Source organism: Dermacentor variabilis, chromosome 2 (assembly GCF_050947875.1).
Source record: "Dermacentor variabilis isolate Ectoservices chromosome 2, ASM5094787v1, whole genome shotgun sequence".
Lineage (NCBI taxonomy): Eukaryota > Metazoa > Arthropoda > Arachnida > Ixodida > Ixodidae > Dermacentor > Dermacentor variabilis.
In genome coordinates, this window is record NC_134569.1 from 107,023,296 (window position 1) to 107,035,819 (window position 12,524).

General features: G+C 44.6%; 1 protein-coding gene across 2 annotated transcripts in view; it reads right to left on the reverse strand.

The window, feature by feature from the left end:
• The window catches only part of LOC142572487 (uncharacterized), a 55,610-nt gene that overhangs the window by 19,192 nt on the left and 23,894 nt on the right, over positions 1 to 12,524 (reverse strand). For both annotated transcript variants that reach the window (XM_075681643.1, XM_075681642.1), the window contains 5 exons: positions 9,498 to 9,560; positions 8,784 to 8,870; positions 8,207 to 8,322; positions 2,791 to 2,889; positions 472 to 577 (listed from right to left, as the gene is read on the reverse strand). In XM_075681643.1, coding sequence (XP_075537758.1) covers positions 472 to 577; positions 2,791 to 2,889; positions 8,207 to 8,322; positions 8,784 to 8,870; positions 9,498 to 9,560 — 471 coding nt within the window. The remainder of the gene's footprint in view (positions 1 to 471; positions 578 to 2,790; positions 2,890 to 8,206; positions 8,323 to 8,783; positions 8,871 to 9,497; positions 9,561 to 12,524) is intronic.

Here is a 12,524-nt window from a genome sequence, read left to right on the forward strand (position 1 = left end):
TAAACAGCTTCGTTGTAACAAATGTAGCCCTGTGCTGGGTGGACCTGGTCCTGTATGCGTAGTTCCCGGTAGGATTTAATGGATGCACTCATCGCGTACTTTGCCAACTGCTCTGTGCATGTTTTCTCCCTATATGCTCGTGCAGTGCTTCGCTTGTGCAGCTTCAGTCGCATATTGCAAACTTTGGTCCAGTTGCTTGTTGCAAAGTGCAGGTCGCTTGCTGCAACAGTATACCGGCTGGCTGTGTCCATAAATTTATGTGACCGCCGCGTTCCAGCGCAACAAAAGATCCGAAAACATTACACAATGGTGACATATCCAAGGGGAACGCAATACGTGGGAGTCGCAACACGAAAACGCAACAGCAAACGCCGCAGTGAGGAATGTGTCAACTGGGTTCCATCGTAGTTCCACCACATTAGTTCCCATTCTATTTCGACCACAGGCCACTGCCCTGTGCCAACAACTCACCTCGCCAGCGTCATTGGTGTTTTCAAATTCCTGCCAAGTTCGCAGCAACTCCGCATAGTCCCTGCGCGCACGCTCACAGTTCTTCTCGGCTGTCAGCAGGGCACGTCTGCACCAAGACAGAGCAATGAAACCAGCATCCTTGAAAGCAGCTGTGTCAGATGCAATACACGAGAGACCAACATGCAAGCTGAGCTTATTAAAGGGGCACTAGAGAGAAACTCTAAATCAGTCTGGAAAGATAAAGCATTCTTTCAAAATGTGTGTCTCAGGTTGCCTGGGCCCTACCAGCTAGACGCACATCAGCATCTCATGCCGCAACTATTTGTGCTGAGTTGGCACGTTGAAATCTCCAGCCAAAAATGCTCCGCTCGAAGAAGCAGTTGGCCAAGGCAGAATTCGGGGAGTGCAGATGTAAGCTTGCCAAAGCCATTAAAACGACAATGTGAGCAGCGCTCATCGACATCTCGTGCTGCAATGATTCGGGCGACGCTCCGCTTTATGTACCGTATTTACACGATTGTAAGTCGACCCCTTTTTTAAAATTTGAAAGTCTGAAGTTGGGGGGTCGACTTACAATCGAAACCAAAACATGGCCCCGCCAAAAAAAAAGCGATACCAACGAGAGCTACAATGTAATTACAATTTTATGTTTGCTCTATGGCCCTACCCGTATCTTTTCGCTATCCCGCCTGTTTGTTCGCTTTTCGGAAGGGTTTTTCAACATTTTTTAGAGTCTTACAGTGCATGCAAAACTCATGGAGGGGGGGTGTCAATAGTTGATGGAAGCGCCGCTGTTCCCATTTGCGGCGGCACCCTCAGAACGGCGGCGCTTGCGGGGAGTATCGGTAGTTCATGGAAGAGCAGACACCGCTTGCGGGTGCATTGGTATTGGTTTAACTTTTTCACGCGCTCCACTTGACTGCCGGCTACGTGCTACTTCTATGCTTCCCCAGTCGTCATGAGTGCTGCAGGCCGACTAATCTTTCGGCACTCGTTCACAGCAGCGTTCAAGAGGGCTGCCATCCTTTACGCCGAAGAAACAAATCACTGCGCAGCGGGCCGCAATTCCGATGTTTCTAAACAGATGGTGCGAGAGTGGCAACTGCAGCGAAGCGAGATTTTCACCCTGTGGCGGCAAGTGAGAAATTTCCCACGTGCCGAAGCTGGACGCTTTCTGGAGCTGTAGGCTAAGCTTGCGGCGTACTTCGCTGAAATGCGGCTGAAATGCGTGATCGGTCCCTGCCATTGAAGTGCAACGTGGTCATGAAACAAGCCCGGACCTTCGCCTTAATTTTAAGGTTCTGCTCCGCCGTGAGTGCAACGAGTGGCTGGCGGCAGAAGACTGCGAAATTACGCCAACCGGACCTGTCAACAGAGCCTCCCTGACAGCTGCGTGTGGTTGGGTGCATTTGGCGTGGGCTGCTGTTCTGCAAGATTTCCTGGTGCGGTCGTTCGCCAAATTTGAAATTTCGCTGGACCACGACGCGCTGTGGGACCGCAGCAACGATGACGATGGCAGCACTAGTGAAGACGAGTCCAGTGACCATGTCAGCTACTAATAAATTTTCGTTATCGAATGCGCCCTCGGTTTTTTTTTTTGTTTCGGTCATGCGATATGGGGGGGTCGACTTACATTCGAGTCGACTTACAATCGTGTAAATACGGTACGTCAAACACAGTTGAGTCTGTTAAATATTTTAGTGACCTCTAATCATATGTTTTCTTGGTTAGTATGTTTATTCTCGCTATTTTTTCCCTAAACGTATGAATGAGCTACTACTGTATGAGTTTGAGTTTATTGAACGTCACATGGGGAGGGGGGTTATATATGGAGAAAGGTATACAGAAAGAGGTCCCTTAGTGTGAATACTGCAATGGGACCTCTTGTTAAAATGTGCATAAAGATAATACAAAATAACAGAAGCAATTAGCCAAATGCAGGCATACAATACAAGCAAACAGAATCAATTATGAAATACAAGCAAACAATACAAGGCATGTATTATCCCCAAGCCCAGATGCTTGCTAGAAATTTACAGTAGTGAAACAACCGGCGTCTTTTCTTTTTGAGAATTCTGAATGCCATGGAAAGCTGTTCCCAGTTAGCAGATGTGAAAGGGGACACACACAAATAAAAACATTAACTCTCAACATTTCACAACATAATGACACAAGCTACGAGGGCCTGTAAGAAGAGAATGCATTTTGAAAATTATATCTACCACACTACGACCACAACTTCCTTACGAGTATGAGTCAACCATTCTTCTGTATAGTAAAAACTGCACGCAGGAGGTTATGTCCACAGGGATTGCTCACCTCAGCTCTTCAATCTCGGCGACTTTCCCCTCACACTGTCCTTGCAGAGCCCTGACCAGGGCTTCTTTCTCAAGAAGTGCTGTCTCAAGCTCTGCCTGCCTGCAAAATGGTATAAAGAGTGACATGGACCAGAGTTAAACACAAATGCCTATTAGTGAATGAGTCAGCCAAGTTTCTCATATAACTCTCACAAACACATAAGAAAGAAAGAAATTGGACATAACGGATACCACATAAACACAGTTGACTCTAAGTCGCCAACAAAAAATTATGCAGATCCCACACACTGTGGAAATCGATGTAAGCGAAGCTTTCCGTGCTGGATGCTTTAATTGACGATAATTAGCAGTGATGTTGATGGCTAAAGCTTAATTTCTTCAACGTTACCTTGCGTGCACCACTGCTGTTTGTCTGCATAGTACACAGAACACACAAGGAGAGGTGTTTGTCTGAGGTGTCATTGTGCGCCATATTTTATAACTTCTGAGAGGGTTGAGCGTTGTCATTTGCTAACACGGCACATCGCATTGCGGCAGAAGTATTAAACTTGAATTCGATCATGGGGCTGTACGTTCCAAAACCACACTCGGATTATGAGGCAAGCCATAGTTGGCAGACTCTGGATTAATTTTGACACTGTGATGTTCTTTAACGTGTCCCAAAATCTAAGTGCACATGCGTTTTCTATTTTGCCTCTGTCGAAATGCAGCTGCCACGATTGGAAGCAAATCGACGACCTCTAGCGATGCCATGCCGCAAAACTAATGCGGTGGCCACAGAAGTGCTGATTTGACGGCCGACCACTTCCGTAGCGTCTCCTGGACCCTGCGGTGCACTTTAAAATAATGCGGCTCTGCTTCTGCACGCCTTACGCAAGTTGCCTGCTTGACATATTTGCATGGCATTTATTTTTCAGAAATAGCAGCAACGTACTGTACCGTATCTTGAACTTAAGCTTATCCCGTTTCCTCGCAACCGCTGCCGTATAGTAGTGGGGTTTCCTTGCCTTCTCACGTCACCTCCCCCTTCTCTTATATTGGAACTGCCTCTCCTCCCTCTCCTCTCCTCTCTACAGTTCTGTCTGCATCCCCTCTGACCTCACACACAGGTTAGTAGAAAGGGAAGCGCTGCAGCTTTTGCAATGCTTCTGAGGGGAGTCACGGATAATTATAGCTGCCAAGTGGCCAATATGGCAGGGCCTTGTGCACATTCGATGTGGTGGGGTGAAAAGGTGTTTTTCCTGTCTCCCCCCCCCCCCCCCACTTCACAGCCCACTGCAGCAGCAGCAGTGGGAAAGTTGAAGGAAGAGGCAAAGAAAGCTTTGCTTTAAAAAAGCTGACCCCACTTGATAGCACTAGCGTGAATAGACCTTTTGCACAATGCTCACAACTCTGTGCACACATAGGGTCATCACCGCCACCACTGGGAAGGATAGACATGTGGACAAGCACAGGATGCGCTCCCCCTCGTCCAATAACGAAGACATATCTTTGCTAATAATGGGCTTGGTAGGTAGATTTACATGGTGCCAGAACATGGTGCTTCAAAAAGGAAGTTCTTTTGATGTCACATTACATCTTAGTGCTTCTATTCCAAATATGGCATATTAGTTTGTGCCTCAATTTATGAAAGGTACATGGATTTTTGAAACATGGACTTCTGAAACATGCATACCATTTTCTTTGAACTTTTCTTTTCATGTAAATTACTTCCCTGTTAATTGAAGGATTTCTTTTCTTATTACACTTTTGAATACACTTTGGGACAAAATAATGCAATATGCTGTCTTAGAAGCTGCATCATGCTTTCAGGTGCATTAACCCTTTGAGGGTCTAATTATTTTGAAAAAAAACTTTCCCAGGTGGTCAAATTACTTTATTGCGGATCTTCAACATACAAGATGTATAAAGTCGGGAATAAATAGTAAAAGAAAATTAGGAACAGTATTTGGGTGCCAGCATCACTCAGAACTGCAAAATGTTGAATAGTATTTCAGAGTGTGGTACTCCTTGAAACACGGGTCTCCGCGCAGAGCCTTGTCACAGTCTGCACACCTAAAATGCGTGTATGTTCTTCTCTTGGAGCGAAGAGTTGTGTTGGCGCACACATGACATCTTCTCTGCGTGCGGCTGCCTTGGGCTGAGGTCTGAGGCACCCTCTCGCGTAAGCGCGTTGCCGCAGAGAGCGAGAATACCTTGTGAGCGGCGGTGATAAGCAAGCTAAGAGCAGCGTCAATCAAGATAGAAATCAACTTCCGCCACCCCTGCGATAATGTGCCGACAAAAAGACAAATCACGTTTCGCGCGCCTCCGTTGCGATCGCGCGGAGGAACCGAAACCGCGAAACCGTGTTGCCGCTGAGAGCGAGAACACCTCGCGAGCGGCGGTTAGAAACATGCTAAGAGCAGCACCAATCAAGATAGAAATTAACTTCCACTACCTCTGCAAGAGAGTGCCAACAAAGAGAAAAATGACGTTTCCCGCGCCTTCGTTGCGATCACGTGGCAAAACCGAAACCGCAAAAGGGGTGTAGCCGCAGTCTGCGCGACGCGCTGAAGCTAGAAATCAGTTCTGTTTATCTCCCCAAGAACGTAGCACAAATTTCAGACGCTTCTTGTAAATCCTAAGAGGTGGCAGCACCTCCCAGTAAGCACACATCGGCATTATGGCACGAAATTTCAAACGGAGGGTCGAATCCGTACCCGTACGGCAAAGACCTTGCGGGACAGAAAACCGCAGCCGTACATGTACGGCTAAAACCTTCAAAGGATTAAGAGGGCATCACCGCAAGAAGCGTGCGCATCAATTTTCAATTTGTGGTGTGCTTCTTTTTTTGAGACTGCTGTCAAGTGCTTTAAAGTGACACGAATATCAATCAGTAATGGATGGTATTGAGGATGACCAGCTGTGGAAGATCATGAGTGAGCCAAACTCGTCAAACGACGAGGGCAGTGGAAGTGACGAGGATGAATAAAAAAATGTGTTCATAGTCAGCTGCTAGGGGCTACGGTATGTTCAGTTGGAGGCTTCAACAAGCAGTCATAAGCTTGCTTCGTTTAAGGCTCACACCCTGTAAAAATTATCAAGAGAGAAACACTGCAGGCATTACACAAGTAAGTACAATAAATGTCACCAAGATTTATTACCGTATTTATTTGAATGTAGCTTTCTTTTTATTTTCAAATAATCATATACCAAACTTTAGGGTCAACTTAGATTCGAGGATATAAAAAAAATGCGCCATATTGTAATTGGCAATGATAAATATGCTGCATAGCTAGCACCATCTAGCGCCGCTTTCAAATGAAAAGTTGTGCTAGCTACAGAGGCATCGTTAAACATTGGTGACAGGTGGGACTTCAGCGTCGATGAGAAAAACAACCGTCATAGGAAGGGGCAACGGTAGACACTATTTGCCTGTGCCGCAATGAGGAGACGACATAGATAAGGGAGATAAGCATGCGATAACAGGGAGAAGCTGTTCACCAAGATCGCACCGCATTTCGATGTGTACGAGGTTAGCGGCAATGATGACGTAGAGTGAGCTCAGCATGTTCATATTAAATAAATGCTACTTTTATTTTGTGAACGCTGTCCTCACTTTCTTGTTCGGCCTACATTCGAGGTAAGTGTTTAAAAAAAATTTTCTGGCTTCAGACATTTGGGGGTCGTCTTAGAATCGGGGCCGGCCCAGATTTGAGTAGATACGGTAACAAAGGACTTTACGAGAAAGGTTAACAATGCATGCTGATTAGCCCTGTTCATGCTAGACAAGAGTATTTTTCTCATTTTGCACAAGCATTTATTTAAGTTTAATAAGGTAACATTTAATTACCTTTTTAATCAATAACACATGTGGGAAGTCTGGTATCTCATAGAAGTACTGACCCCCACAGGTTCGGGCTTAGCGAGCCTCAGGGCCCCATCAGCCACCAATTAGTGCCATCTAGCGTGCCTACAAAAGGGGCATGAAGCACTGCACAGGCAACAAAACACAGTAGGGCCCTAAGTTAAGGGAAACAAGTTTATTTGTCTTCAGTGGTACCACCCACTGTCACTGAGCACAGTCTGGTACTGTGTACAACACCCAGCCCCGGGGAAGTGCGGGAAGCTCAGGGCAAAAATGCAGGAAAGGGCACCGCTAGCATGTTGCTGCGGGAGGAAGGCTGAAAGGGTGAGGCGTAGGGACGACAGAATAGGTGAAAGCCCAGACGAAGGCGCTGGGGTGCACCTCAATCCTCACAGAGCATGAATGGTAAAAGTTGCGCAGAATGTCGAGAAACTACCAATAGTAGCGTTCAAAACAACACTGGTCTTATGTGGTCCCTTTCTCTGATGAAAATGAGAAAGCCTGCAAAAGTCTTTAAATGCTAAGCAACAATCCCTCCACATGCAGGGGTTGCCGTGCGCTAAAATGTTGACTTCACCAAATACGGGCCTAGCTTAACGCAATGGGAATGGGTGGCAACACTTCTCTGACTGTATTACTTGCGCAGAGAGTTGTCCCAGCCAGCCGTGCCAGTATTTAATTTGGAAGTGATGGCTTTCGCAATATCCTGCCACTGCCGAGGAAGAAATGAGTCAACATTCCGCGGACACTGCTTTCTTAACATCCTGATGCAAAGTTTCATTAAACATCATGCCTAATAACAGATGCAGCAAAAAGGACCCTTCCCTTGATGCAGGGAAATTGTAGGACTCATTTACAGAGTTAATGGGTCCAGTAAAATCAACATATTTAAAAGGATGCAAAAGGCTAATGCTGAACTGCTACTAAATTGTTAGAATACCCTCCTAGAAACCTTGTGATGCCTTTTTATTCCAAGAGAGGACTTGAGGATTTAAGTAGCACAGGAAATAGTGACCGAAGGCATCACACACTTCCTCCGAAATTTAAGAAGTCCCCTCAATAAATGTGAATCATCACATAGGCAGCCCCATCAACCTTCGAAGTCATACCATCAGTCCAAGAGACCACATTCTGCCTGCTTTTGAGCCAGAGGCCAGCACAGAGACAGTGCCATGACCAAGCAAGCAGCACCTAAAGATTGATGTGACGAGCTAGTGTGAATGAATTCTCTTGCAGGAAAATCAATCTAAGTCAGCTGAACTGCATCTCACACTGAACCATTGTGTTCAACGTGAAACTTCTCTACTTGCAGCGGATGACTAAACTTCACTGATTAAAAGCAAGACATGTAGTGCTGTAGAAGCCAGCACTACTTTTTTTATAGTGCTAGCACCAATGCTGTCCTATGTTTACAGCCTTCTTCTTACATACAAAATACCTTTTAGTAAACAGAAGTTGTCTGGACACCTCACAGTGGTAACTTATTGCTTTAGCATGACTTAACATTCATTTTTAGTGTTCTTTTGATACAGATCCCAAAAGCACCGGTGCCATTTCAGTGACTTACTTGCTAGTCGCCTGTGAAGTAATAGCCGAGTTCCTGCTCTCGGCCTCACTAACTTGCTGTCTTAGTTTGGAGACAAGCTTTTCCGAGTCTTCTAGCTGCTGTGCCCTAGCCTCGAGCTGCAACAGGACATGGTTAAAATTTAAGAAACACTTCAAAATGCAGCTGCTAACCATTACCTAACTTAGGCACCTGCCACTAAGAATATGCAGTTGTTCGAAGACCAGAGGTTGATATTTCTCATCTTGTACTAAGGTGCACATGATGCAGTAACATTTCTCAAAATCTGATGATAAAGTTTTATGAGTAATAATAAAGAGTATCCAGCCAATGTGGAATAGTACCAGATTACATTTATATATTTCCAAATGAGAAAGCAGAAGAGTCACACAATTTACATTTCAAGTTCACTATGCGAGAGTTGTAAGTTGTACAGTAGGCAACAACTTTGGTGCCAGGTACCTATGAACTACATCAACGTCTGAAAGAATGAGCACAGTATGTGTCTAAGCTCTTTTACGAAATAGATTCTCCTACCAATATTCTTAAAACAATGTTTCAAGAAGAAAGGCACTCTCACCCGGTCACTCAGTTGTTCTATTTTCTCAGCGAGCTCTGCTGTCTTGCTCTGTTCATCATGAAGCATCACAACTGTCTGTGACAGACTCTGAAATGAAGATGGCAATAAATGAGATACTTTAAAGAGACTGTCTACCGTCTACTTCCAGGACTAAGCAAAGTGCTGCATGCCCTAGACACTTTTTGCGCTTATTCGAAGTCACACTTTCCAGTATAAACACTTGTAGCGATGAGTCACTCGTTATGACCTCTGCAGATTGCCCGCTTGAATCTACCTTTTTTTTTTTTTTTTACAGCTGCAAGACACAACACACTATCTCTTCAAAAATTTTTCACAGGGTGCATTTACATGAGTCAGAATTATGGCTGCACCCTCATACAAGTGGCACCTACTGGAGATTTTTTGCACTCTAGAGTGGAAAAAGGGCTTTGCTAGAGTAAATACAGTACTTAAATGTCTCTGGTACAATGATATACAGTTATTTTGAAGCATACGCAATGCTAAAACGGTACTGATAGCATGCTCAGCAGGTCCTGACTTAACTTATACCCACTGATAAATTGAAGCAAAATTTCACTACACCATGGCGTCACTGCTAAGCACTATTCTAAGGAAAAGAGACAGTACTGTTGAGTGTATAACTGAAAATACAGCTCAATACTGCAAGGATTTTATGATCATAAATTTATATGCGACAGACGGAAAGCAGCCCACCAGTTCAGTTTTGTCCTTGCTTGGCAAGAGCCCAGGGACTAGTTCACAAAAGCTTGTCGGATCCTGAAAAGATAGAAACCAAGCAAACCACTATGTAGAGGCAAGATAAAAACAATCGTTACTAAAACAGGAGTGCTGCCTGTACTGTACACAACAGGGTGCATGTGAGAATAGCCCAGGGGTTCAACAAAGAATAAGAGAAATTAAGTCTAAAAGGACAAGTGGGCTTGCACAGCCCAGCAGAATATACAGAAAACACAGTGCACTAAGCATCTAAGTTGTCCTAAAAAAAAAAAAAAAAAGGCAGGGGCTTCACCGAAGGTCGCAGGACACACACTGCAGTGATTAGCACCTAAATTTATTTTTGTCCAAGTCACGGAACCAAATTATATGAGCACAACATACAGGGAAAGGTTAGGAGCCAGCGCATGTTTAAATTAGTTAACGGAACGGAAAGCCTGATATACCCAGCTTGCTCTTTCCCCCATTCCCCCCCCCCAACTACAAATAACATTTCTCCGATTCAAATACACACTTCTCCCCTAAGAATTTTGGAGAAGCAGCCCACTTGAAGGACAAAGACGTTCACACAGACATGAATGATTGGGACATAAACAGGTGTATGAAACAAGTGTGCTAGTTTACCAAACTCATGGATCACCATGCCTATTAAAGGAGCCCTGAAACACTTTTCTAACATAGTAAAAAGAACGTTGCCGATCTTTCGTGGAGGCTGCTGTGAACATGTGAGCCAAATATTACCGCTACTGCACTGCATGCAGCAGGGAATTTGCAATATCGTGTCAAACACAATGAAAAATCACTTGTCCTAGCTTCTGCAATACCGTCACATCGAAAGCAGCTGGCCAACCCATGTTATTGGCTGATTTTCTGATTGCGAGAGCATTCTCTGTAACACATAATTGCTAATTTTGAGTTAAATAGACGAAAAATGTATTTGTATGCTATCCCAATAAGACAGAAAAATAATTTCACCTTCGCATTGTGCGCAGCTGCGACAGATGCACGTTGCCTCGGAGATGGCAGAGGCAAACTGCATAGCATAGTCTACTGCGGCCACCACAGATTGCCGCGACGAACCCTTTCGCTGTCGCGACACTTAAATTTCGGCCAGGGCTTTGCCGTTGTGGCTTCTCCGTTGTGCAGCTTCCAGTACGATAGCGGAGACGAAAAGAGAGAGAAAGCTGGGTATTTGTGCGATAAAAAAATAGTTAAAGTTTTGTAACAAGTTTGGGAACATAAGATTTGTGGGATAACATAATAGTAAGGTGACTCTATGATTACTCATAAAAGTGTTTCAGGGTCCCTTTAAATAAATAAGTTACCCAAGGAAATGGGTCTGGAAATTGCCTGTGCACTGTAATGATATACGTACGTTTGTAAAATCCTTTTGCGGAGCCAACAACAGCCTACTGTCAAAGCCAGTGCCAGTGCAATCACAATATGGCAACAGAACAGGTTTTCATGCAAATTGGCAACAATGAAGTGCCGCTTTCATTACGAAAGCAATAAAAGCACACTCAAAAGGGAAGTTATTTTACATACTAAACTAGTGTTAACATAGCCACATCACCCAATTTCGCCGTTCTGGAGAAGTGCATATCACCGGACAAATTGGTGAAGTGGCTAGGAGAGAGGCATGTGCCACCATCCCATTAGAGACTGTTGTTAAGTTGTACAAGAAATGTGAAATATCAAAGGCAGTGGACCACATAACGGATGACACATTGTGATACATATAATACAGTCGAACCCCCAATAATAAAAGCCAGAGACAAGGAAATTTTAGCCAAAATGATATATTTTTGTGCTCTGGCGAATGCACATAGTATTCAATGCATTTCGTATCTCTCGACAATGGAACATCAATTAACCGTAATTTCACAATAACGAAATTTGCCTGAAATCAAATTCTACCCGTGTATCGCTTACAGAGTCCAAGAAGTAGCCAAATACACTTTCTGCCAACTTTAATTGCATACTATATTGCCACGGCGCACTTGTGTGGCTGCCGTTATTTCTGTTTACAAAAACAGCAAATTATCGGAAGCAATTATAGCTGACGATGAAGATTATGATTTGTGTGGCTGAGAGAAAACAAAGTGCCGCAAAAACAAAGATGTGGACTAGTTTATGGCACTTGAGATGGTGGCTGCCACACCTCCAGCCTTGATTGCGAACTGGGGCCGTATTGTCTTACCAAAAGGGATCGTCCAAGAATACTGCCCCTGATTCAAGCATGCTGGTTTCAGTACCACCGAGCAGGCGTGGCATGAGGATTTGGTGTCGTCAGATAGACATTTCCCGAAAGAGGCTCATATTTTCGATCATCACTTTTACAAGGTTTCACGTGAGTCAGCACCAGATGTGTCGGTGCCTACTGGCTACACTGTTTCACGCACAAGGCAACAGCATCCCTGGCGCCAAGGCAGTGTGCTTAGCACAGCAGGAACACTGCTCATAGACGCCCATGCATCCGGTGCTGAAATACACGAAATCGTATCCCCGAAAGCGATAGAGAATACCACTCCACGCCAGTACTGCCACTGCTAATTGGCAGATGGGGCGCACATTACGCTGTCAGCAATGCAGTTCAGGATAGCCTCGAGCAAGGCTCACCAAAGCAGACTAAGTGAATGTTGACAATAAACTTTTGTTTTTCAGTGCATTTCTTGCTGCCTCATTTCATAACCATGAAATTCCTGCGAAAGGAAATTTTTTCACTTTCCCTGCCGATTTCGTCACTGCAAGCTTCAACTGTACAGCGATGAAACCTTTCAAGAGCGACTGCAAATAAATTTCCCTTCTGCAACGGCAAACTGCATGGGTTTGCATCTTTTTCTGGTCACAAGAACTGGAGGCATGCTACTTTCCATGAGTTATAATATCAGGCGAGTGTTAGGCGTGGGTGCAAATAGTTTTTTATCTTAGTGTGTACGTTAGAAACGAGTAAGAACTGTATGCGATTAGGAACTATTATATTGAGGGAAGGTAAGCCAAAGATTG